The sequence below is a fragment of the Ambystoma mexicanum genome, chromosome 8, assembly GCF_040938575.1.
Source record: "Ambystoma mexicanum isolate Mex_15411 chromosome 8, UKY_AmexF1_1, whole genome shotgun sequence".
In the NCBI taxonomy this organism is placed as follows: domain Eukaryota; kingdom Metazoa; phylum Chordata; class Amphibia; order Caudata; family Ambystomatidae; genus Ambystoma; species Ambystoma mexicanum.
The window spans coordinates 1387824363-1387852170 of NC_090929.1; the positions used below are offsets into that span (position 1 = coordinate 1387824363).

At 44.9% G+C, this 27808-nt stretch overlaps 1 protein-coding gene across 1 annotated transcript in view; it reads left to right on the forward strand.

The window, feature by feature from the left end:
• The first annotated feature begins 5290 nt into the window (after positions 1–5290).
• CPN1 (carboxypeptidase N subunit 1) overlaps positions 5291–27808 on the forward strand; it is a 391203-nt gene continuing 368685 nt past the window's right edge. The window contains exon 1 of the mRNA XM_069611516.1: positions 5291–5664. Within this exon, the coding sequence (XP_069467617.1) occupies positions 5442–5664 (223 nt within the window). The 5' untranslated portion in view covers positions 5291–5441. The remainder of the gene's footprint in view (positions 5665–27808) is intronic.

The following is a 27808-nucleotide window of genomic DNA, read 5'->3' on the forward strand; positions in this document are numbered from 1 at the left end:
TACCTTTCCTCTCCTTCACGCACAAAACACTCACAATCGTCACCCTCATCATGTCAAGAATCGACTACGCAAATAGCCTCGACCTCGGAATACCAGAATATATCCTGAAGAAACTACAAGGGATCAAAAATTCAGCAGCCAGACTACTCCTCAAACTATCCAGAAGAGAGCACATCACACCTGCCCTAAAAACACTACACTGGCTCCCAGTAAAACATTGCATCACCTTCAAAACAATGTGCATACCACACAGGGCAATCGGTGGACAAGGAGCAGAATTCCTACAAAACAAATAACAATATACAAGCCAACGAGACTCCTCAGGTCAAGCAACGAAATCCACCTGGAACAAAAACCATACCTTAATAAAACAAAACCTGGAGGCACCTCCTTCCCCCACTTAGCCGCAAAAACCTGGAACAACATCCCAAAAGAAATAAGAAACACCAAAGATCACCTACTATTAAGGAAATTACTAAAAAACCTGGCTCTTCAAAATCAAACTCAAACTGAAAACCGTAACAACAGAAAGGAAAAAGGATGACTAAACTTAAGAGGACACTGACAACATCCAGAAGCGACCAAGAAAGTCCCACCACAACTAGACGGGTAACGCTAAGTCAAATAGAAGAGAAGTGACACCCATCAAGACAGAATCAACACCCCAGCCAATCCCTGCCAACTTCCTCATTCGCCCCATAATTGCTACCAGGTAGCACACTGTTATGGAGTTATCTGAAATGTTAGCAATCACCACACTCGAACTGAGTTGTGGACATTAGCATGTGTTGAGTTGAAAAGGAAGGCAGGCAAGGTTTTCTTTTTGTTTAAGGAAGTCGATGGAAGTGGAGGCCAGATCTGAAAGGGACGGTGAGTACCAGACAAGCCCAGTTCAGGAGAGGGGCACAGAAATGCTCCCACACCCACCTGGGGAGATTACGCAAACCAGGCGCCTCACTTCAAGACAGTAACCAATCCACTAACAATTTCCCCCTCTGCATACACCTCTCAAACTCTAAACGAAACACAACCACAAGCCTACTGCACAACAGACTGCACAAACTTCACTACACTGCAACAACAAAACAATACACACATAGACTCACACAACAGTACACGACGACTACCGGCTGCAAACACCCCAGGCCCAGCCAACGGAACCACCGGGCTGAGGCCGCCAACAGCACATCACTGCTCTCTTGCACTCTTCCAGCTTCCTCCCACTAACTCACCCTCCCTTTCCCCTTTTTCAGAGCCGCCAGAGAGCCAGGGGATCACTCCGGTGGTGATAGTGCGCGGTATAAATATCCTTTAACATTAACATAACATTAACATCTTTTGAACCCTGTGTTGTTTGAAAGTACAATGCAAGCAAAGGGACCCTGTCCAGAGCAGGAACCCTTGCAGCTCTATGCAGGGTCGGTCTGGGACAAAAGAAAACGTCCAAGCTACCAAAAAAAGAACCCACTATTGCAAATCACAATGTTTGACTTTTTACGACTAATGGCTTGAGTAGAACATGGGACACATTGGTTGGAAGAATTTGTATCAAATGGTGCATCTTAGCCTCTTGGGTCAGTAACGCTGCGACAAAACGGTCACACAAAGCTTATTGGCTGCTCTTCCGGACACGCCTCACTCCATGCACTTTGGGAGCAGCGCATGAAAAAATGTTGTGAATATGATTCTTGAACTTGCAGCAGGGTCACTGAGTGTGTGTGTATTGGGCGTTGTTGGTAGAGGAGAATGCTGTGTACTGTGGTGAGGGGCCAATAACCCTCACCCGTTGATGTGTCTGTGGTTCCAAGTTGCCAGCTGAGTCTGGTAGCAGATATTAACCATAAAGTCAGCGGTTCGGCTCTTGCAGAGAACTGTGTGCAACACCACAAAGGCAATGCCTATTTTTTGTGCGTCACATTGCGCTATGTTATGTATTGTTACTTGGATTTATACTGTCACCACTGCCATTTGCATGATCTGCGGTGCTTTGGCAGATCTGAAATAGAGGTCATAGGTTAGGGTAGTGAAAAGGGAGGGAAAATGAAAGCTAGCTCTGTTCTTGTATTGGTTTGCACAGATCGGCAGTACACCGAACTGTGTGTGCAGGTGTATTTCTGGGTAGTCTGACTCAAATCAACAGAGGCTTTTGTGTCCAGAAGGAAGCCTCATGTGCCCATATTACTAAGAGGGATTTTCTGGGTTTGGGTATGTATGTTGCTTTAGTGGCGTGCAATTCTGTTGTTGGGCGTCTGTAGTGAGGGATTTTAAAGCATAATTGGTCTGCCTCTAGTGTGTTTTAGCATGGAACAGGAGCAAGAACACAGCCAGGTATATATTCCATCCTGATGAAGGCCACTAGTATGACGGGCTTGAACCCAGCCCCTTATGGCCGAAACACTCCAGTGTCAATGATCTGTGACACAACTGTTTAACCCCCGTTGTATGTTCTGTAGATAGTGTTGTGTATACTGTTAAGTACCCCCGGACTAAACACAGTCCTGGGGAGCACCTTGTTCAGTCTTGCTTTCACCCAATTGTCATTTTTGCCTGTGCTCTATGTTGGAAATTTTACCTCGATATTTCAGAGGTTGATAACCTGTATTTCCTATGTATACCATCAAACCTGCCCGTGTCACTTTCGTGCTTATCGAACGTTTTGTAAATAATAAAAATACAATTCCCCACAGCTGTACTTGTATCTCCCATCCTGATTCCTTTTCATATTAATATATGTACCCTCCTGGGCATATCAGGACCTCGCCAGGCGCCCTTTAGATTTACTTGATATATTGCAATTAGACACAAGGAGCAAAACACTGTGGGGGCAAACATGACAAAGGAATATCAGGGAGCAAACTCACTGTGAGAAACAAGGGGCCAACATCACTGTAGACAACCAAGTAATATGTTGGCAAGAAGTGGACAAAACAAAGCTCGCGAAAATGTATACTGTTGCTGACAATTATCTTAGGACAAGCATCGAGAAGGTACAGTAGGGTGACTGTTAATGTAATTTGCAGCATTTAACCTAGGACACACATTCATAAAGTGTGAAAACAGTGAAGGGTGAATAATGAGCCAAATCATCACCGCACCATACAAATACTACCACTCGCAGTGCTTAACAATAAAACACAAATGCATTGAACAATCTTATATAAAGCTGAAGGTGTAAGGGGTTGAAGTGAAAAGATTTAGAGAAATATGCATTACTGGCAAAAAGGACCCATACTCTGCACGGGTTCTATGTACAGACATGATAACACTCTCATCAATTGTTGAAAGTCAATGATCCTGTAGGTCGCTGTTCCGTCGCTTATCGTTTGATGTGCTCTGCACTCTGAAGTAAAGTTCACTGGGGATGGACGCGTGTGGCTGGCTGACATACCCCAGAGCAGACATGGAGGAGAGGCAAGAGTTGGCGTGCTGCTGCATACAGCAACCCTTCGGTGCGCTCTCCTCATCTGTCGCCTCACCCTGGCACGGTGGGGGCAAACATGACAAAGGAATATCAGGGAGCAAACTCACTGTGAGAAACAAGGGGCCAACATCACTGTAGACAACCAAGTAATATGTTGGCAAGAAGTGGACAAAACAAAGCTCGCGAAAATGTATACTATTGCTGACAATTATCTTAGGACAAGCATCGAGAAGGTACAGTAGGGTGACTGTTAATGTAATTTGCAGCATTTAACCTAGGACACACATTCATAAAGTGTGAAAACAGTGAAGGGTGAATAATGAGCCAAATCATCACCGCACCATACAAATACTACCACTCGCAGTGCTTAACAATAAAACACAAATGCATTGAACAATCTTATATAAAGCTGAAGGTGTAAGGGGTTGAAGTGAAAAGATTTAGAGAAATATGCATTACTGGCAAAAAGGACCCATACTCTGCACGGGTTCTATGTACAGACATGATAACACTCTCATCAATTGTTGAAAGTCAATGATCCTGTAGGTCGCTGTTCCGTCGCTTATCGTTTGATGTGCTCTGCACTCTGAAGTAAAGTTCACTGGGGATGGACGCGTGTGGCTGGCGGTGCGCTCTCCTCATCTGTCGCCTCACCCTGGCACGGTGCAGTGCATTGCGATGCAAATATCTCGGAAACGGTACGCCCTAGGACCTTGTAACATGGTTCTTAAGGTCCTTTGAGTTCTGTTCCTCGCATCGAGGCACTTAAAATGAGCTTTATACGGTCCTTCGACGACTACATTGATGTTTCGACGATTTCAGGCAACTGTCTCATGTGTAAAGGGGCTGAAATCTGGGGAAAGGGGTGAGGTGTCCAAATGTCATGTAGCCAGTAATGTCTGGATGGTCCTAACAGGTGGCTATACAAAATGTGGTGTAGATTGGTGGAACAGTGCGGAATTGCATAAGGAGCAAACTAACAGATGTTCTGCTTTATATATGTAAGAAATAAAGAATGTGCATTTGCCTCTGCATTGTTTTGCTTTTTAGCTGCAATTAATACCAGGCCGTGTTTAGCATCGTGGGCAGCGTCTACCTAGCATGATGTGTCTTACAGAATCTGCGGGGCCACGTAGCCCAGGCGAACGTGAGCAAGTGGCACACCCTTGTGCTGTGCAAACAAAAGCACTGATTACGGCGCGGTGGGTGTGTGGAGACAGAAGCGGCATGGAGTGGGGGGAGGCACGTGCTCTGGATTTCCTGCCATCCCATGTACGCCATGTCAACACACGACCCTTTGAAAATTGCAGACCAAACGTAGACACGTCAAGAATCCCTCCATTCTTGGGTGTCTCAGGTTTTCCTAAAAAGGGCACAACTTGCTTCTGTGGTACAGTTCTCGGAATCTATCCTTGCAAAAGCCACAATGGGGAATGAAAGCGCACCGTGAAGCCACGCTCCCATGGTAACTCTCGCGAGATTCCAAATGAAAGCAGCCCACACAGATAATCAATGCACACAATGTCGGCACCTTGTGATACAGCGCGAAGGGCCTCGTGTTTGAAGAGCCCCTGGCCCACACGTGGCCGATTCTCTTGCATGAATCTGTGCCCTGTTAGAATGCACACAAAGACATCTTTCTGAAACTCTCCTGGATGGAAAAAGTTAATAGGCTAAGGGGGCCTGTTTACTGTTCTGTTAATAAATGAACAGAAGTTAGTTTAGAGCTCCCAACGTGTGGGGCAATATCACTCAGGCCACAAGGGTTAACTGCAACGGGTGGGCGGGGGGAGGGGTCAGTTGGGGGGCCACATTTTTGTTGTTCAGTGGAGGACGGTAGTGAAAAAGAGCAGTGTTGATTCAACAAGCATAAATCACCCTGGTACAGGAGGAGGTCAACACAACCTGAGCAGGCACTGAGCCGTGAAAGCAGTGTCTGCTGGGTGCAAGTCTCTCTTCGTTTGCCTAACAGCGAGACAGGAAAGGAGACTTTGAACAGTAAGGATTTAAGGCCGCAGCGATGGCCAAGCGGTTCTGGCTGCTGGTGAATTGCCTGCTTTTGTTTGAGGCGGCGGCGTCGGTTAATTTCTTGCACCACCGCTATGAAGAGTTGGCACACGCCCTCTACAGCGTCCACAGCGAGTGCCCACATGTCACCCGGATCTACAGCATCGGACGCAGCACCCAGGGGAGGATCCTGTACGTTCTGGAGTTCAGTGACAACCCCGGAGTCCATGAGCTCTGTAAGTACCGAGACTGCCTCGAGGCGCTGTTGTATTTTGTATGAAATTGCAAACATCCCTGTAACAAGGTCCATTCGTTTCTTTGCATATAATGCCACCAGCCTGTGTTTTTTAATGACATCGTGCCCTTTGGGTGGTAATGAGATGTTCAGTCCTTATCAAGGACTTCCCGCATTGTGATATCTTTGCACCCTGGGCTTTCCATTCAGGCGGATTAGACTCGTTTGACAGGCCGTTGCCAGATCTATGCTATGGCATTCTGGGTAATGAACCTTGACTCTGCGCTTCTCTGAAGCAAGTGTGGTCTGAGGGCATCGGGTGTAGCCCCTGTAAGCTGGTTGGTTTAGAGTACTGACACTTGCGGTGGAAAAGGACCACTAACGAACGGCTGACTGCAAGACCCTTGGTGGCTTTTGCCATGGAAGTGGGGGTCAGTGTTGCGGGGTAACTTGCCAGTGGGCATCTTTGTTCATACGTGATTGAGCACCTCTTCCTCACCATAAACTGCGGTTACACTCCTCAGCAAGTTGGCTGGCAGTGAATCCTCTCAATGTCATTGGATTGGAAATGTCCTATACGTGTTAATTAACAGATTAAGGAGTTCAATGGCTGCTTGAACTGTCTGTCAAGTGTGCTTTGCTTGAAGGCAATGCCTTTGTAGCCATGCTTAAGTTTATTTTGAGCTCAAGCATAGAGCCCGAGGGAGAGGGAGAAGGAGAGTGGGAGAAGGAGAGGGAGAGTGTGTGTGTGTGTGTGTGTGAGCCGTGCCATTTGGCTGCGGTACAGTTTTAAATACGGTGTCACTTAAGGAGCTACTTTCTACTGTGATTAAGTTATAAAGTTGCAAATTCAGGTGGCGAACTAAGGCTCACACATGTCAGCAATTTCACGGGTCACGTACATGTTTTATAACATGGGGCAGGTTGTAAAACCCTAACACAACCTTTGCCAGGTCAGCACACACAGTATGGCCTTGCGGCCCGTTGATTCCACGTGTAGAGGCGGTGCTGGTTTGTGGATGCATGTTTTCAGTATGTGCAGTTAGAATGACCCACCGTTCAGAGAATGATGGGCCGGTGGGCGGCTCTGCATTCTGAAGCCATGTGCATGCCCTCAGCGCTAAAGAGGGGACTGCAGACTCGTCGTGCATTGGCACAGACGCTCTTGGGGTCTGATTCTGAACGCTGTAATCCTTCCAGCCTGCCTACACGTTTACTGCAGCTGGCTGGCGAATTCGCCTCTTTGCGCGAACACCCGGCCGGAGAAGAGTGCAGAATTCCTCCTAGGATCTTAGTTGACGGTAGAAATGCTCATTGGCAGACCTTCGAGTTTCTAAAATGCCTTTCATTTGAACTCTCTCACACCAATACACACGCACGCGCGCAGACAGGCACGCGCAGTGACATGATGTATACTCTATGCATGTCAGCACCATTCTGAGGTCGCCTGCACACCTCCCTTTGTGTTCAAGGCTACCATCCCACTTGGTCAGATACCCTCTGCTACGTTGCCCTCCCATGTACAGTCTCCATTTGACATTTCCCAGCTAGGATCAGCAGTCTGCAGCCGGTGGCTCAGCCTCCAGATGTTTTGAACAAACACTTCTGTTATCCCTCACCATTGACAAGGCTGGCTGGGGCGGATGGGAATTGTAGTCCAAAACATCTGCAGAGCCTAAGGTTGCAGACCCTAACTGGACTGGTCAGTACTAAAGGTAGGCAGGCAGATAGCTTGCCGAATAAAGGAACGTTTGTCTTCACCTACCCTAAGGAGTGTAATATGTGCGGCGCATTTTCTACATGTGATTATTTTAACCCTCCTCCACCTCCCCACATGTGAACCTCCCGGCCTGGATTGTGGTCCACCCGTTTTGCATTTGTTGTGTTCCTGTCTTTTTTTGTAATGTTAATTTCTCTTTCACTAATGAAAAGATTTTAATAAAAAAAATACGTACAAATTCCCAGAATACGTGGTTATTTCAAGGGGCATTGTGGTGACACTGCACACCCTAAAACACTAACATCTGCTAGTTATGGTTACCAACACAACCATATTTTGAGTCCCTCCAATGCATTGACATCCAGCAAATGCTGCCATGTTGGTAGTGTCGGTCTGGTGTTGTGTCTTGGAGGGGTTGCACGGCAAGCCATTTGCCTAGTGCCCATGATCTGTAACCGTATTGATATCTTTGTTGATGTCAGTCTTAACGTCATGTGTGATGTTTTGAGCTGTGTAGGGTAGGAGGTGAATTATGCATGACCAGCGACTTTATGCCACCACGAAAAAATACTGCTGGGCATGGCCTGTGGTCATGCCCTGGAAGCATCGCTCACCTTGCATATACTTACAAAATGCTCCATGCACCTTGATGTACCATCAGCACGGGCTGGGTATCGCCTGTGGCAGTGCCTAGCAAGTACTGCGTCAGGGGAACAATGACTTAGCCACAGTGCCCAATGACCATGGCTTCTGTACCCAAGACATGTCCATCAGGAATTTCAGCCATGCCTCATGTTCAGTGACCATACCTGCTGCGCTAGCTGGGCATGTTGTGTGCCATGCTGCATTCAGGGACCGTACTTGCAGGAGCCCCTGGTCATTGCTTGGGACCATGTCCAGCAGCAGTGTGCCCAGGGCATGGTGTCTAGCCATACCCCTGGAACCCCGATCCTACCTTCTGTGTCTTCTGTGCATGGCCTGTGGCCATGCCCTAGATCGCAACCTTAGCTGCAGGGCTGGCTGGACATGGCATGGGGCCATGACCAAAGACACTCTTCACGTGGCCTGGCCATCTGTCATACCCTGGCCTTGGCTCATTGGCCCTGCCTGCAGTGCTGGCTGGGTATGGACTACGACCACGCCTAGAGGATATACTGTGTCCACAGCAGGCCTTCTGCTTTGCTCCATGGAGAGAAACCCACCCAGTAGTATTTCTCTTTGGGGCATTTTTGCCAATTTGTTCTATTTTGGTTATTTACTGAACGCAAACATTGCTTTGGTGAACAAATGGAGCACTGTACATAGGTTGGGGGTCACAGGTGTATATATTTGATGGTTACAGGGGAACAGTGCTTACAACGTAGCGTTCATTACCACACTTCTTAGGGCAATTCGGAAAAGTTAACATTTACAATTAGTGGGGAACATGTATCAGTGGTTATTGGTGGTCAGAGGGTGGAATCGGGTGGGTGGTAAAGGGTGGTTGGCAGTAGGGCTACTGGGCTGGGTAGTTTCAGGAAGGTGTATCTTATGGGGTGAGAAGAAGATGCCCCTTGAAGAGGAATACCTTGATTTCTTCTCTGAATTGCATAAGGGTGGAAGCAAGTATGATGGTGTTGGGTATGAGGTCACACATTCTTGGGGCATTGGTCTCAACGTTGACATGGATTTCTGGTGATGCCCTGACTGCCAGACATGGTGACCTTTTCTGTCGGATAGATGGGAGTGTGCATGGTGACATCTGTGTACAGTTGACTTTAAAGTTGATGTGTGCTCAAAGGGCTAACCAGAGAAGTTTCATGAGTGTGGGCGTTATGTGGTCGTATTTTCTGAGACATTGATGAGATATGCAGAAGCGTGCAGGATACTTATTTCAGGGTCTATGGTGGTGGATATGGTGGGTGGGATGCTGAACAGGTCATTGCCTACATCCAGGTGAGATAGGACCAAGGCCTATATGGTGGATTTGAAGCTGGTGTCTGATCGGAAGCGCTTCATTTTCCATGGGCGGAATAGTTGGTGCCATGCTGTCTGAGTTTTCATTACTATGTGTGTTTAGAAGGAGGGACAGCTGTCCATATGGAATCTCAGAGACTCATCACAGGTATCAGCTGCACGGGGTCAAGCCGCCAAGGTTCATGGCAGAATGCCTGGTCTGGATGTTGGGATTACAGTGTTTTTGTGGTGGGGCAGGAATCCTCAGTTGTTGGGCTTTGGTTTGAAGCAGGCCTTTGCCATCCAGATCGGACTCAGGAATAGAGAGGCCTGGAGTAGATGGATGTGTTTGATGGATTCTTTTTTCAGGCAGAGGTGTGTATCTTCTGCGTATTTGTGGATGTGAATCTGTGGCTTGTGAGGATGGAACCCAGGAGCTTCACATGGAGGTTGATGGTCATGTTCCATCAAAGTGACCTTACAAACAGTACTTACCTAGCAGGGCAGTGCCTAAAGCCCATGTCCCAATCACAGTGACCCTTCTTGCAGTAGCCCTTGGCCATCATCTGTGGTTATGCCGAGCATGGCTTTCTGCTATGCCCGGTGCACAGTCAACCTACAAGCTGTCCCAGCACAGTGACCTTACATGCAGCACCAGTTGGATAGCACCATTCCCATGCCACATGCCTTGAACCTACTTGCAGTAGCAACTGGCCAAGACCCGTGGCTGTGCCCAGCAGCATCTCTATCCAGGGCCTAGCTTTCATGCCCTTGGTACATTGATCATATCTGCAGTGCCATCTAGGCATGGTCTGCATCTATGGTGACTGAATCATGGCTTTCAGACAGGCCCCGTGCAGTGATACTACCTGCAGTGACCTTTGGCTATGGCTTGAATCCATGCCCCAGGCACAGTGACCTTACCTGCACTGGAAGCTAGGCATGGCCATTGGACATTGCCTTCACGATTGCTCCACGGACAATGACCCTATCCCACCTCAGGTCATTAGTTCAAATGACTACCACTCTGCAGCAGTACAGGGATAAATAGTGGCTAAAGTGCCTACTAAGCCCCAAACGACTTCTAAACCAGCAGTGATCTCAATGATCTCAAAGTGATCTCAAAGTCCCGGGAGGATAGCTCAGCGGCAACTTGCTTGCCTTGGAAGCAAGACGACACGAAGCAATACAGGTTTGTTCCCCGGTCCACGCTTAGAGACCTCTGGGTATTTAAGCGCGTTATAAATACGCAACTAAGACAAAAAAAACAATCACGCACAAAAAACAATTCCTGTAACAGTGCCTTGATGCCCGCGGGCTTTGTGAGCGCTTTAAAAATGCAAAAATGTTAATAAATAAATAAATGATAAAGGCAAAACAGGCACAGTCCAACAGGCATGTGTCATGTACTGTTTGAGGTAGTGCAGGCTGATGGCAGACCATATTCCTCAGGAGGGTTGTAAGCTGGGACAGAAGCAATCCAAATAAAAATCGTACAGTGATCCCAAAACAAAAGGCCTGTCCAACTAAGTCTCTATGAAAATAGGATATTTAATTAAATGAACAAAATGCACACACCTAATAATAACACTACTGTAAGTGCAAAGAGAGAGAATGGAGACTTTGGAATAAAGCAGCGCTCTTGGTTGATAGACTGGGGTGCTCAAGCAACCAGTTCCAGCAATCTATATCAGCATTCATGTCAATGTATTTGAAAAAGGTAGAAAAGGGGGGCCTATAAGTCACTGGGGCTCTTTAAGGTAGGCCAGTGGGGCAGGGCCACTTCAAAAGCATTTGGCCAGGCTTTTGGGCATTGAACCAGGAATCTGGGCGCTTTCAGCAACAAGCCGGGATGGAGTCCGGGGGCAGCAGCCATGAGTTCCAATGATTTATTGCTGTTCAGCAGCAGTGAGGCTTGCAGGTCAAAGGCGCTGGGAACTGCTGACCATATCGGCTCAGTGGGCTGAGATACTCAGTGGTCTCAGATGCATAGAAGAAGAGATTTGACTTCAGTAGCGAGTGGACCCATCTGGCAACACTACATTGTGGTACTGCAGCAGAGACTGCTTGGGGCTTGAAGAGGCTGGTAACCAGGTATGTGCATTGAGTTGTGGATGTTAGAAGATGCAGTAGGTCTCAGCTGAGGACATAGCAGAGCTTTGATGTCAGTATCACATGAAACTCAGACATGCAGCAGTGGTCGAGGTCAAAGTTGAACCTTGCAGCAGCTTCGACGGAGTTGTAGGTGCCCGAACAAGAGTCAAAGCAGTTTGGAGATGAAGAGAGATCTAAGGGTCACATCCTCAGTTCTTTGGTTGCTGGGAGACCTAGTCCAGGGTCACAGGAGAAAGGTGAGTCCTTTCCTCTGCTCTTACAAACTGGGAAGGGATGTAGAGAGAACATAAAAGGCTCTGTCACCTCTGGTGAGCTGGGTAATGGGTACAAGTGCATCAGCTAAGTAGGCCTTGTTCGGGGCAGCTGGTCATCCCAATTAGGCTCATGGAATGTAAGAGCTTTCCTCTTCCTTGGAGCTCTCGGTCTTTAACCCTCTATTAGTGGATTTAGGAGCAGACTGATCTTCCTGTCAGGTACCAGTGAATCCTTCTTCAAGCATTGTCCAAGGATGAATCAACTAAGGGGAGGGTATACCCCCCTCCTTATATAGGCAGAATGCCACAGTGGATTGGTCCGTAACAAGCTTCTTTTGAAGTGTCCAATCCTTGCTTCTGTAACAAGTGTCCTTTGCCTTCCGGGGTCATACCCAGAATGTCTTGTCTGCAGGAAGTAGGGAGGAGGGCAGAGGTTTTGGGAGCCCTAGCAAAATCGAAGGTCATGAGACTCCCTCTGTGGACTAACACTTTCTCCAGGGCTTTTCTAACCCTGCCCCTCCGTCTGTCTGCCTACATCAACAGGATTCAAGCAAATAGCACCATGCTGAGAGGTGGCTAATTTTAATGACAGGACTGTCTTTGAAGCAACCTTTCCCAGATGAGCTCCCAAGGAGTGTTCCCATTCCCTAGAGGAAGGTCGCAACCCTTCTCAGTGGGATCAAAGGGATTGCTTCCTGGGTTGTTCCCAACATGGTTGTTGTCAGTACACCCAGCCCAGAGAGCTTAATACACAACAGGCCGTGTCATTAAGGAGTCACTGTTAACCATGCTGACAATAAATGACACCACATGCCTGCGGCTATATAATTGTGTAACCTCAGCAGCCACCATGTCAAAACTAGTCAAGGCTTATATTTAGATATTAACATCTGCCACACCAGACTGCTGGTGTACACAATTATGCTACTTTGAACCAGAAGTGCATACATTTTAAAAGCCAACTCTGTCTGTTGGAACTTTCTGTTCTAGCAGCTGTGTTAAAAAAATGCACATGTGACCTTCGAACCTGCCCTGCCTCCATTGCAGCACAGCTGCTGATAATGTCAGGAGATGGTTCCAGCAAGGTACACATTTTCTAAAGTTATATCTACCCACCCACACAGATGGAATTCTTGAACAGGTATTTGTGGCTGTATCTCGTTCAGTGCCTGCTGGGAATGGTCATGCCCAGTGGATAGTGTACCCAGTGTATGGCCTTCAATCATGCACCATGAATAGTGACCATACATGTAGTACCCCCTTTCAAGACAGATGGACAGGACAGTACCCGTACCCCGTGCACAATGACCCAGATGCAGGTTACGTTATGTTTACTTTTATTTATTAAACACACACATATGCCACAAAGGACACCATGGCCCTTACGCCACCTCTAGAAGTCACTGTTAATGTTAATGTTAATGTTAAAGGATATTTGTACCGCGCACTATAACCACCTGAGTGGTCCCCTGGCGCTCTAGCAGCTCTGAAAAAGAAGGGAGGATCCTGGGCCTGGAACATGGCCTTCAGCTATGCCCTGTGCATAGTGACCCAATCTGAAGTACACATTGGACATGTCCTGTGACCATGGTGCCTATACCATGGCCAACAGCCATTTCCCATGACCTGTAGCACCACTTGCAATAGCTGTTAGGCATGGCCACAGGCTGTGCTCGGCAGCCACTGTGCCACTGAATGTATATCTCCCAGAATTACTTTTTAAAATACTTCTACTTAAGCACAATTATTTTACGGAGGCTGCAATAGTGTTTCTGTAGTTATAGTTATGTGGAAGATTCTGCCCTGGGTACACTGTTCTGCGGGCATTGAAATAAGGGTGGCTGCCTAATTAAAGGGTTTATAGTGATTGCCTCGACAGCCAAACCATTGATAACCATACCCTTGACAAAAAAGCATCGACAAAAAAACCATTGAATGCATTTTTTTGATGGGGGGTTCCCCCGCCAAACCACCCTTTTTTAATATTTAAAACCCATTTTTGCTAAACTAAACCCTTTACCATTGAAAAAAATGCATTCGATGGTTTTTTGTCAATGCTATTTTTCAAGAGTATGGTTGTCGATGGTTTGGCTTTCGAGGTAATGACTGGATACCAATTAAAATATATCCTGAAAAAAGAAATCCCTAAAAAGCCGTTGTTACCAAAGGTTATTTTCCCTGGTATGGTTACATAAAATAATATGTTGAAAAAAACGTACAAATCCTCGTAAACAATCTTCGGTTGAAGCCACTTCATGGTTATGGTGTCGGGCAAACTAGATCTTAGAACATTTGAACTAACCACATTTTAGGAGTTTCAAGATCCCAAGATTTTTTCCAATTTAACCAAACAATTTCATTGAAGACAGGGTCACAAAAAGGAGGGCAAAACTATGTTTCCTGGTTTCACCAGGAGTTGCCCTCTCACACAACAAACGTGCAAATATTTTTTCGATTTCTGCAGGAGAAAGGCAACCCCTCGGGGAAATAGCAAGCAGCAGCATTTCCCCAGCAGTTTAAGGCAGTGGGGGTGGGGAGCATTGTTGATTTTATGTGTGACATCATGAGTTGCGCTTGAATGGAGTACGGTCAGTTGTGTTTGCCCCATCAATTGAATAATTTTAGTAAATGTTAAAGGTTTTGCTAAGGAAAAGGTTAACTATAATGTTATTTAACACGTTTTATTCATGTTTTCGTTTTTTAATGGTAGAGCAATAGGTATCAGGTAATATTATCCCCATGTATATGGTCGCCAGGAAAAGGTCGTGGCAATATTATATGGGTGACCATATATTTGGGGATAGGGGCAGCCAAAAAAAAACCCAAAAACAAACAAAAGGGTTTGGGGGTTGCAGGGTTGTCCCCCACATGTTCCATGCAATAATGTCCCCACAAAAAACGGCCATTTTTCGGCGATATTTTTGCATGGCGATATTTTTGTGGGGACATTATTACCTGGAACCGAGCAATATGTCTCCATGTTCAGTGGTCACTGGGCCTGAGTTCTTCTTTAGCCGTGGCCTGGGCACAGATAATGCACATGCAGTGCCCGCTAGGCACAGTGACTGTACCTGCAAGGATTGTCAGGTATTGTGTCTTTATCCCATGAGGGACCTGCAGGAAGAGCAAGGCAAAAGAAGGTTGAAACTCACCACCAGCCTTTACACGATGCACACAAGTGAAAATGTGTCCCCCTGATGAATGTCTGGCAGTAATTGCCCCTATAGGACAGAAACTTGTACGAGTGGGGCTTTTTTGTACAACGAGAAAAAGTCTGATTCATACATCCGTGTTGTTGAAATTCAATATATTGATATACTGTGATTTCATATTGTATGATCTCGGGATACATCTGTGTATCATATTATGGTTTTATCCATTATTTGTAATGTTTTATGACATTATATCAACGTGTGTGAAAATGTATAATAAAACGGAACATATTTTTGTTTGCTAAAACATTGTGCCCCGTTCAATGGTCCAAATTATGATTGGTACCAAACACAGGTCTTAGTGAGATAAAACTTTGGGACACGCAATGTATCACCCCCCTTTGGTGTTTTTATTGTTGATTACCCACGAGGTAGGAAGGCTGTGATTCCCCCACCGTGGGGTGAACCGTTGTGAGAGGAGTGTCCAAAAAATACAGGGGACATTGCTTTTTGGTATGTCCCAACCTATATCTTTGCAACCCTTAGATAGAACTTCATTAACCCTTTCAAACACATTTAAGAAATTGGGCCTCATTACGACCCTGGCGGAATGGATTTAACGGCCGCGATAAAGTTGCCAGCGCCATTAAACCCATTCCACCTCATTACGAGATTCACTCGCGGGACCCGCTCTGGATGTCTGGTCAGACCAGGCATCCTTTGCGGGTCCCGCGAGGGGACCAGCATGCTAACAACGGGCCCGTTAGTAACAGGCCCGTTGGTAGCATCATGCCCATTCCCATTGAGCCCTATGGGGGCTCGAATGGGAATGGGGATGGTCCGGGTTCCCTTAATGGGGAAATACCGGGCCCTCCTAGGTCAGAATGGCCCGGTAATTCCCCATTCAGGGAACCTGGACCCGAGTTTGGAGGCAGCCATGCCCTTATTAAGGGCATGGCTGCCTCCAAACTCGTAATGAGGCCCAGTGTTATATTCAGTTCCATAATAACCAAGAGGTAGAGATAGGGATTAACACTTAAGAAATTAAATGGTGACTTACTACTCCTCCCAACTACTCACAGTCCTGAAAAAACTGACTTGGCAGTTGTAGTCTATAAAACATTTTTTTTTTATTTAGTATATAAAACTAAAACATACTGAAAACACCCATAGAGAAATGTTCAAATACAAAAAACAGAAACAATAAATTCATTGGGCCTCATTCCGAGGCTGGCGGTAAGGGTTTAAGGGCACCAGTAAGGGTGCCGGTGCCGTTAACCCCTTACCACCGCATTACAAGGTCCTTTAGCGGGTCCCGCTAAGGGCGGCTGGTTTTACCAGGCGTCCTTAGTGGGAGCCGCTAAAGAACCAGGGATCTAACAACGGGCCCGTTGTTAACAGGCCTGTTGTTAGCATGGTCCCCATTCCCATTGAGCCCTATGGGGGCTCGAATGGGAATGGGGATGGATTCCCTGAATGGGGAAATACTGGGTCCTCCAAGGTTGGAATGGCCTGATATTTCCCCATTCAGGGAACCCGGACCCGGTATGCGGTATGGGGGTAGCCATGGCGCTAATAGCACCATGGCTACCTCCATATTCGTAATGACCCCATTGACATGGAATTTACAGAACACTCTTAAAAAACATGATACAAAAATACAATAGGGCAAACAATGACAAAATTAATTTGTTGTTTCTGTTTTTTGAATTTGACCATTACTGTATGGGTTATCTCAGTATGTTTTAGTTTTGTATAGTAAATGAAATAAAATTATATGTGTATTTTAGACTATGGCTATCAAGTCCATGTTTTCAGGACTGTGAGTAGTTGGGAGGAGTAGTAAGTTACTATTTAATTTCTTAAGTGTTAATCCCTATCTCTACCTCTTGTTTAGTGCATTCTGTCTATCGCAGACAGTAGAGACAGGTTCGCCTAGGTGCGGATGAAGTGTTTTGGGTTTTTTGACCTGTATTATATTGACATTCGGTTCCATTCAATGGGGGAAATTAAATTACAGTCCCAATGTGTCCTTTTCTGTGCTCCTAGTTGGTCGAGAGATGTACAACTTTGTATAACACTGCTATTATTCGCTGTCCAACTGTACTTTCCCAGCCCCTTTTATAGTTCCTGCAGTGGGGCGTGCTTTCTGAGGTGTTCCCTGATAGGTCATTCCCCATCAATTGTTGCAACCTTTTTGCAGATTGGTCATTCTCCTTTCTGTCTAAAATCCCCACATCATTGTTTCATTATCCCGAAATGTGTATTGGTTAATTGTATGAGGGCTTTCTCTGAGGCCAATAAGGGTATATGAGACTTTAAAGTTGTCCATGGCATGCATCCAATTTTAGAATTGTTATTCAAAGAAACCACAGCTTTCTTTGAACTCCCATAGGGCTCTATGAGGGAATTTGCCATTGTTACTGGCACTGGCAATACCAGTGTCGGTAATGATGGCTTTTGTGCCGGTGGGGCACCTGCCTTTCCTCCAGCTTTTAGATGGAGGAAAGGCAGGTGCCCCACCAGCAAACCTGTAGTTGGCTAGTCCGGTAAAGTGGCGTTAAACATGTATACCGACACTTTAATAGTGGACAGGCAAACTCGGAATGAGGCCCTATGACCCGTGGGACATGGATGTTGTTCCTCATTGTGGCAGGGTGGGCAGTGCCCACAACCAAAGGCCATGGCAGTGGGCCATGGATAAGATATAGTACAACAAACCCCCTGAAATTAATTGAAAAAAGAGAGAATTAAGATAGACTCATTCATCATAATACATCCCACAAAATGTGGTGGGTCTGACAACAAACAACTCAGAATCCCCTTTATTGCTCAGCCTAAGGACACATATTTGTGCTCACAGTAGGGATCAACAATGACATCATAAATTACATTACGGGTGCCCTTTATGGACTGACTCTGAGTTAAGATTTTCATCACTTCCTACACCCATGGAATTCATGGGTTTTGCTCTATCTGAACTATCTCATAACTAAAGTCTTTTCACTGAATACATATGTACATATATATATATAGATGTACATGGTGAGATTAGAAAGTCTCACAAATTATCCTTTTTTCTTCAAGCATTTGGTTTTCTCTTTTTTCTCCTTTATGTTATTTTGTTAAATTGATTTTGTTAAATTGATTGTGTATCATTTATAAACATTTTACATTATGTTCAGGCTTCTTATCCAGTGCATACCTGTCAATATTATTTTCCGATGCATACTGTGTGTGAGTGTGCACACACTTATTAATGAGAACATCGGAATGATCTTAAAGTACCCTTATTGTTCCACATATCTACAGATAAAGGAAGATGCCACATTTGGCCAGGCTTTGTAAGATGAACGTAAAATGTGAAAAAGGAGATGTTGTAATAATGTGAATGTGCATCCAGTCTTTTAAGCAAAAGAGGAAAGTATGGCTAAAGAAAAGCTTGGTGGTGCTGGAAAAAAGTGGCAGTAATTCTGGAACCAACACTTTTTTTGGTGATAACAGAATAACCACCGTTTTTCCTGCACCGCCAAATTCTGTTTTGGTGGATTTGTATGGTAATAATATGAATTTTCTATCATTCTCCTATGCTACAAAATCACTCACTTTTAAGCAGCATGTTATTTACTTTACCATTTCTGACAGACATATTGTGAACCAAAAAAACATACTGACTTTCCCCTGTTATTCGATGATTGATCTTGGTTTTCCACCCACTTCTTGGATTACTATAGCCAGTCATGTTTTGATCACGCTTGCAAGCATTGCATTTGGCCCATTTTTTTAAATGTTCAAGTTGTTCTGTCAATTTAGCATTCATTGTTTATTTCTTTCTCATAACCTGTGGGAAATTAGGGAAAAGAAGATTATTGATGGATCAGGCTTTCGTAAAAAGTCATGAATTGTGACAGGGATAGGGACCGGACACGGTTAAGAGAGGATACGGACCCCTCTCTATCTGGGGCAGGAGGCCTGACAGGAGTTTTACCAGAGCCAGCCCTGCTGCAGAGGTGGTGCGTAGGAGTTGGGAGGGCCACAGTCTCTGTCCCTTCTACCTGTGCCTAGCTATGTGAATCATGTACCACCTTTTCTATGCCCCACACCTGTTAAACGCAATGCTGGCCAGTTTCTGTTTGTCCTATAGGACTACATCACCCAAAAGGCCTGGTGGTGGAGATAATGAGCATCCCAACCAGGAGAGAGCCATAAGGAACTGCAGGGCCACTGTGCAATCCGCTCAGCAAACAAGCAATCCAGACATTGCGCAAACCCGACATGGACTGGGGAACTGATGAGACCTTTAGCAGGACAGCAGAGGGAATAGTAGTATATAGTGGGGAGAGTAGAAGTTAGAAAGAGAACATGGAAGGGCCAGAGGGGAAGAGTGAGAGAGGGGGAGTTAAAGGAGAGTCGGTGAAGGAAAGGGAAGAGAGTAGAAGACAGGGAAACGAAGGATGGAACATCATGGTGAGGAGTTTAAGAGCATGCAAGGAAGACCAAGTGGGACCTGAGGGACAGGAATGCACCACTTCTTAATAGCATTCCCTTGTGGGACGTTGGTTTGGACTCACCAAGTTGTTCCCAGAGGGACAGAGATAGAAAGGGAATTTGCCCTTAGGCCATCACCCCCAGCCAGTCCATTATTAGACATTAGGGGTTACCGATCTCTAGTAACCACCCGGGGGTTTAGAGATGCCTGGGCTAGGGAGTGAACCGCCCATGGAAGACCAGAGAGAGAAAGGAAGCCCTTAGGGGGCTCCTTCTCCATAACTGTCTTCAAGAGTTGGTGTTTTGTTAAGGCCATCTGCAACAGAATAAAGTGTATTAAATTGCATTATCTGTATCTTTGTCTATTTCCAAGAGTTCCATTTGTTGTTAAAAGTTGGAATGAATCTTATTTTTGTATTTTCCACTATTTTCTGTTGCATATCTTTTGATTTTCATTCTTTGGGGAACAAGTCATTGTTGATGACTTAGATATGATATGTCTGACTTTTGATTTATGAGCCATATGTGAAATTGCCAGTAAGAATGTATATTTATTGTTAGATCGCCTCTTGTTTGAGTGCACATGTATATTTCAATGATTTTCAATGTAATGTGTATATTAGACTTTTGTTTATATTTTAATATTTGATTTTAAAATGTATTGCATGTTTGCTGTGATGCTGGTTATGTTGTAAAACGACACATGTGCGCCGATCCTTCTTTTGACCAGTTATTTGTGAAGGTGCATTAAGCTTCTAATAAGGTTGGTTTCAGTGTTTAATAATAGTTTTACCTAATTTTGTCATTCCAAACATTTCTATTTTGTAACTTTTATAGGTAAAAACCTTAACATTTGTTAAGCTTAAAAACATTTCCCCACTGATTTATTTGCTTTTTGTGTGCGAGTCATTTTAACAGAATTGTGTTGGTTGTGCCAAATCATCTTGCACGTTTTTCAGTGTATATACTTCACTTTTTGGTATATTTCTTGTTTCATTTTCTCCTCCATCCCTGCTGGGCATGTACACTAAATCTCCTGGGTGCTACTGATCATCTTGCACGTTTTTCAGTGTATATACTTCACTTTTGGGTATATTTCTTATTTCATTTTCTCCTCCATCCCTGCTGGGCATGTTCACTAAATCTCCTGGGTGCTACTGATCATCTTGCACGTTTTTCAGTGTATATACTTCACTTTTTGGTATATTTCTTGTTTCATTTTCTCCTCCATCCCTGCTGGGCATGTACACTAAATCTCCTGGGTGCTACTGATCATCTTGCGCGTTTTTCAGTGTATATACTTCACTTTTTGGTATATTTCTTATTTCATTTTCTCCTCCATCCCTGCTGGGCATGTACACTAAATCTCCTGGGTGCTACTGATCATCTTGCGCGTTTTTCAGTGTATATACTTCACTTTTTGGTATATTTCTTGTTTCATTTTCTCCTCCATCCCTGCTGGGCATGTACACTAAATCGCCTGGGTGCTACTGATCATCTTGCACGTTTTTCAGTGTATATACTTCACTTTTTGGTATATTTCTTATTTCATTTTCTCCTCCATCCCTGCTGGGCATGTACACTAAATCTCCTGGGTGCTACTGATCATCTTGCACGTTTTTCAGTGTATATACTTCACTTTTTGGTATATTTCTTATTTCATTTTCTCCTCCATCCCTGCTGGGCATGTACACTAAATCTCCTGGGTGCTACTGATCATCTTGCGCGTTTTGTAGCACATTATTAATTTCACTGTATGATTTTCATTTCCTTTTGTCCGGCCTACCGCACTGCACATGTGTGGCGGTGCTACTGCATTGTTGGGTGAGGTGGACCATGTTCTTTATTTCACAGAGCAGTGTTTCATTTTGCAGAATATTATTAATGTGGCACTGCCTTTCATTTCGTTTTGTCCCCCCAGTGCGTATGCACTGTGTCCCTACCGTTTGTTGGGTGCAGTCGCTCATCTTGTGCATTTCATGGAGTATTTTTCTTTTTAAGAAATGATTTTCATTTTGTTTTGTCCTGCTGACCCTACTACACACATATGCAGCCCTATTGTATGCCAGTTGCCGTAGGTCTTCTTGGACAATCCACAACATATTTTGCAAATAGATTTTTATGGAGTTTTGTCCCTTTGATCCTACTGTGCACATTTGGCAGCCCGGCTGCATATTTTGTGTTTCGCAGAATATTTTTCATTGCACTGAATGTTTTTTCAGTTTGTTTTGTTTTGTCTCTCTAACTGCACTGTGTATTTGCAGCAGCCCTATTCCGTTTTGGATGTGACAGATCATCTTGTCCATTTTGTGTACTATTTTTCCTTTTGCAGTATCATTTTCATTTCGTTTTGTACCTCTGGGCCTGCTGTGCATGACTGAACACCGTTGCATGTGCTTGTGGGGGTTAGGCGCTGAAGATGTGGTTGTGCATTTTGCATTATGTTTTAATTCTCTTTTGTCTCTCCCTGCTGGCCGCGGATGTACTTTTATAACGAGAACAAACGTTTTGCTTACAAAGAGTTTGGCTGTTCGAATTTCCAAAATGTTTTCGCCATACACAACTCCAGGATACTTTTTTTCTGGTTCACACGACATCAGCATAAATGATCTGCTTCATAGTGGTCCCTTTATGTGTAAGGGTGCTACGATCCGTGTTATAACTAAAGCGAGTCCTGTGAGCTAGTGGTGTAATGTGGATTAAGGTTTAATTTGTATTGTATGCATTAGGGAAATACTTCATTTCCATTTAGTATTTGTACCTTAACCTTGGCATTCCCAATATGTGTACGCTTTTCCTTTCGAAAGATAGTAGCCTTATCTCTTTTTAAAAAAAAAATAATCTTTGATATATAAAATATCAAGCACAAAATACCAATAAGGGCCACGAACACCAATTCTGTAGGGGTCTGCTGTTATCCAACAGTTTGTATCACACAAGGAAGGAACCCTCAACAATTAAACACACAAAGAGTAATGTCACACACTCCACATCCATAAAATCGTATACAACACTCAGAGGGGTGATAGTGGCCAATCAGGACAGTGCCAAGGGACAGAACTCAAGTCTAGCTGTCCCGGGTAGACCCGCCCTCTGTTCCTAGGACAGGGTGGTGTGCCGCCGATCTATGAAATAGACAGAACAAGAAATATACATGCTTCTTTCCTTTCTATATCAACATTATCAGCCACTCTACCTTCACATAACTCGCTCATACCAATATTTTCTTTTTTTGTTGTTGTATTTTTGTCACAAGTAAGGCACATGATGAATAACTAAAACGAACACCCGTGGTCTACAAGATTCCAATTGTATTCTTCCTGGGCCTATGGTGGCTCAATCTAAAAAAGATTTACTAAAAATGAACTGCGAAGACAAAAATGTGATATATTACCAATGCTTTAACGATCTGTAATACCGAGGTATGCTATATTGTAGTTCTCTTGTAGTTGAAGTTCTCTTCCCATAGCCTCCTTATTGTTAGGAGGGAAAGGGAAATATGTGGAACATAAAACCTCATCCTTGGTACACAGGGCCTAAGAGCTCTCTAGCAGATTATACTGCTCATGCCCAGTGCTCTCACTTAAAGGTGAATATACTTAAAGAGCTCCATCTTTGTAACTCTCCTTCTGATTTTTGCTCACTGGTGGACCGGTTAGACGATCTTGTGTTCGATCAGCGCCCTCTCACTCTTAGAGTGAATAATGCTTCTCAGATAGACGCACAACCCGTCCCCGCTGTATCCTTTCAGCCTGTGAAAATGGATAATGCCTGCCAAGTCCTTATACAACCGGAGAGGGTAGACCAAGCCTCACAATCTAAATCAACAGAGGGTATCCCTTTAGCACCTCCTGGGTCAACATATTCCACCTATGAAAAGGATTTTGCACCTGCCCTTGATATTAGCGAGCAATCTCTGGATCTGCCGTCCATACTCCCTGCATCTGACCACAAATCTCGTTTCAAATCTGCCATGCAACCGTTAGAGGCGAGTGACAAAACTAATCAAGTGAATTCTTGGAGACTGCGCATAAGAAAGTCACAAATGCCAGCAATCAAGGAGAAAAGTATACAGTCCTTGGTTATGGACCATAGGAACCTTGTTATTACAAACATTGAGAAGTCTGAAGGAAAAGAGCCTGGAGAAGCTCTTCGTAACAAGGTACTGGCATGGCTTCGACAAAGAACAGGGCCAGGAGTTGTTAGATCATCTGATCTGAAGATACTACGCAGGATTGATCTGAGTGACTGGTGTTCTCATTCTAATAGGAATTGTATTCTCGTGGGTTGTGGGGCCAGTAATCTACCTAGGTATTTAAGTATGTTTCATTATCTTCCAGGCGGGTTTTCGAATTGTAATTTGATACTCTGATGCCGCCCGCTGTATCCTAGATTTTTATGACTATGACTAACCATCAAATTCAGGAAAAGGCCACAATTATTTTGAGATTATTAATTGTTTTATCATCGGACTGATTAGTTGTTGGAGGGTGCTATTTGCGGTTTTCTGTCTTCTTTATGTACTGTTGTGTTTTTTTTTCTTGTTTGTCTGTCTTGACGCCCTCAGGCCTCTCGGTATGTGGTGCGCGGTATAAATGTAATAAAATAAAGTAAAGTACCACTGCTCTTGGTTTTGGCAAGCACCAGGATCGGCTCTACTATGGCCTTATTCCTGGTTGGTAAAGGTCGACCGGTTTCAGTAGCCTTCAAAGGTACTGGCCACCTTCTTCAGGTCCACCTCTGATTACATTCTCCCATATGTTTACAAACTTGTCACAATTTATGAGGTATCTATATGGTTTTATAGTTGCTAGCTGTCGTTTGGTCCCCACGTGAGCATGGATCAGGCTCGCTCTCTACACAAGTGCCAGAAGCTGCCAGAAGCTGTCAGCGCGTACTCCCCTATATTATTCGAAGGCTTGCTCAATTTAATCCATCACCGCGATTTCAATCAATCTGTCACTCCGGTTCATACCAAGTCATTGTTAATATAAGCCTGCATCTTTTGCTTAAAGTTCTCCATTCTCCACTCCCTGAAGAAAACAGAGAATTCTATTCTGTGTATCCATCAAAGATGACTTTAAGAAAATGGTGAGGAACCTTTCTCTACTACGGTCAATCAAAATAATTCATCCACTGTCTACTTTATATTCGGGAAGTTTCCAGCATGCTCGCTGTACCGAGTCCTTTCTCGGAGGATCGTCTATCCATTCACGGTCACTCCTCCTCTCATGGAAGATGCTGAAACCAAAATCAGCAATGTTTCTGAGCGTCTTTTATGCTCCAAAGAACATCTTTTTTTCTTATCACTGAAAGGAAATGGCAGTAAGTCAACATAACCCAACATAACAAGTTCTGGCCGTCCCATCCGAGAGTCCACGTAACGGAAGAGGAGTAGAGTTGACCCCGACAACAAGTTCTTCTCTGTGTGGACCTAGGACCCCAAAGATGAGTGTTGGGTAGACCCACGGTTGCAGTCCTCCTCTTCTACGACTTTGACTTTCAGTGCTTCCAAAATTCACAAACACTTTGCGCCTTTTAGTGGATTTTGCTAATATTAAAGGAAAGAAAATATTGTGCAAACATATCAATGGTCATGTTTCTTTCACAAATGTGTTCTCCTGGTTTCCTTCCAAAGGCTAAAGTTCATCAGGTGAGTAAAGTGCAGCAGGATTTACGCAAATATGTTCCTGCAAACAGACCTGTCAGAACGGTGCATGGCCTTTAGTACCAAGGCCATCTACACGAAGGCCAATTATTAAACTGCAGCGCATATTTATCAAAACGAACGGGCCTCGTGCCATTTGGGGGTACATAGGCAGTTGCTGGCAGTCCGAGCAGTGGGGCGCTTTTCAGGCATTTGGTGGCAGTTTTTGGGTATGACTGTAGGTGCAACATCAAGGACTGGGATATTTTGGGTTTCTGGTGTATTCATGTGTTATTCTTCTGATGCGGGTTCAGTAATATAATTATTTTTATTTGGGGTATTTGATATGGCACAGCAGGCATAACTTGAGGGAACAGTGCTGTGCTTTACGGAGACTGGTAGCAGGAGCATCACACACTTGAGACCGGGTTAGAGAAACCAGGGGAAGTGCCGCTGCGCCAGTGCTAGACAGCGCGCCACCGAGTTGATTTTACATGGTTACAATGAGAGGCACAGGAATATACAGCCATATGCCCAAACTCACCTTTGTTGCATTGCGCACGTGTCGGGTCTGCAATTCGAACGCACGGACGCGAGGTCTCTGGATTTCAAGGTCTGCAATGTACTCTGTAAGTTGCATATGACCTGGACACTCTTACCTGACTCCTTTACCTCTGATATTGGGAGGCTCGCTGGAAAGTTTACCACAGCATTTCATTTTTCATGGTGGCTAACTTCGGGGTGCGTTGAAGGCATCCCTCACAGTGAGGTGAGGTCATTGCAATAAAGGGGATAACGGCTGTGGCATGCATCGGACAGCACACACATCGCGATTATCTGCGCCCATCTGCACTTATCAGTTTCCTGTGAAAACGCCTTTTGCAAAACTGTAGGCAGTATCTGGCCATTTTTGCGAGCCATTTTCTTCTCTTACTCCCCTTTTACAGAAATGTTTTTAAAACCTTCCTTTGCCATGTCTCTCTGCCTGGTGCATATAAACTAAGGTAGCAGGCGCACCGTAGAAGCACGCCCAAGGGAAGCTGCAGTGTCCTTGTCCTCTTACCAGTCGCACCCACCTCCCTCTGATGCTGTCAATGGCAAAAGGAACAGCAACGCGGGCGGGGTGTAGAGTGCAGCACACCAACGCTGCACTCTTCGTCTGCCACTGACTTCTTTTCTAAGTCAAAGCCTAGGGCAGGGGTCTGCAGCCTTTGTCTCTCCAGATGTTTTGGACTACCTCCAATGATCCCTCACCATTGATTGTGCTGGCTAGGGCTGATGGTAGTTGTAGTCCAAAACATCTGGAGAGTCAGTGGTTGCAGACCCCTGGCCTAGGCGCAGAGCGCAGCATTTCTGCATTCTTGCTGGCACTGACGAGGAGCTGGCTGCAGGAGAAGAGTTCAGCTTTGCTCTGCTGCCCACTGCCCTTGAACAGTAGTAAGCTGAAGCTATTGGGCTGGCACAGAAGATCTACACAATGGAAGATTAGCAAACGAGTGTTGAATCTACACCAAGGAGTAGAGACGATCCATCGCACTCAGTCTGCTTGCTCCTTCAAAGTGAAAGTGACAACATGCTCCACCCCCTTTATGAGTCCACTCCCTGCACGTGCTCCCTGAGAGTCCCATGCAAGGACATCTCCATTTCTGTACTACAGTTCGTTGTAGGGGACGCAACTCAGGCAACCCGTGGGTTTGGGGGGATGATGAAGCAGTGTCAGTAATAGATGGGAGAATATGGCAGAACAGGGGGGCATTGGATAGCAATCGTTGGCACTGGGAAGAGCAGCAGGTAGTTGATGGTTGCTAAGAAAGAATTCCTTTTTGGGGGATTCTGAAGACACTTTTTAGGGCGCCTCAACTTTTATCTTTTTAACCTTCGTTCTTTTGGATAAGAGATTTCTCCTGAAGCCACTCTGTCATTGCAATCCTTTTTGCTTTGTTTAATGTATATGGTCTTGAGACACTAGTAAGGCACCCAGTCCTAAGGATGCGCCTTAGGCACCCCATGTTTGTCGTATGGTGATTTTAGCATCCTATATTGGCTTTAGGGAGGAGGTTGGTGGCAGCTGTAGTTTTGTTTTGGCTTCAGCCATGGTACAAGCCATTTCACTGGATTGGTTGCCCAGTGTACCTTTTTGATAGCCATTGAGGCATCAATGTGTTTTTTAAATCCTGTTCTCAGATCATTTTGTATTGCATGGCCTTTTGTTCAGATCAGTCATGAGGAAGGCTCAGAATTGCTGCTGTGATGAAGCGGGCTCCTTCTTAGCCCACATGGCAGCCTCCATTTTGGTTCCACGTGATTTTGAAAGTGTATCCCTCTCACTTACTGTGGGGGGGGTGGTCTGGACAGAGTGGCAGTCCTACTGACCAGCGCAGAGGCAGATGGGCTGCACACCTTAATTTTCACTAAAAAATAAATCTAACGTTCTGCCGAATTCCTACATTTCTGTAGGAGCTATCGATGCAAGTGTGGCTAAGGCCAGGGCCGCTGTAGTCAATACTATTTGATTAGGCTCATGGAAGTTGCCACACGACCTCGAATGCTCAACTCAATGTTCACAAATATATGTATTGGAAAGTTTCAAACAGATGGTCAGAAAATCACAGTCATTGGTGAAATGAAAATCGATTTATATTACAAAAGAAGATATTCTTAAAAATAGAAATGACATGTTTGAGTACTCAAAAGTATGTGACATCATCTCAAACAATCGAATTACACAGTACATAATACGTCTCTTATGTTGTACTTTCCCAATGAGTCATCTCAGAGGAAGGATTCATCGATAGCCTTGTCACTTGATGCGTTTCGGCATGCGTTTCGGCCAA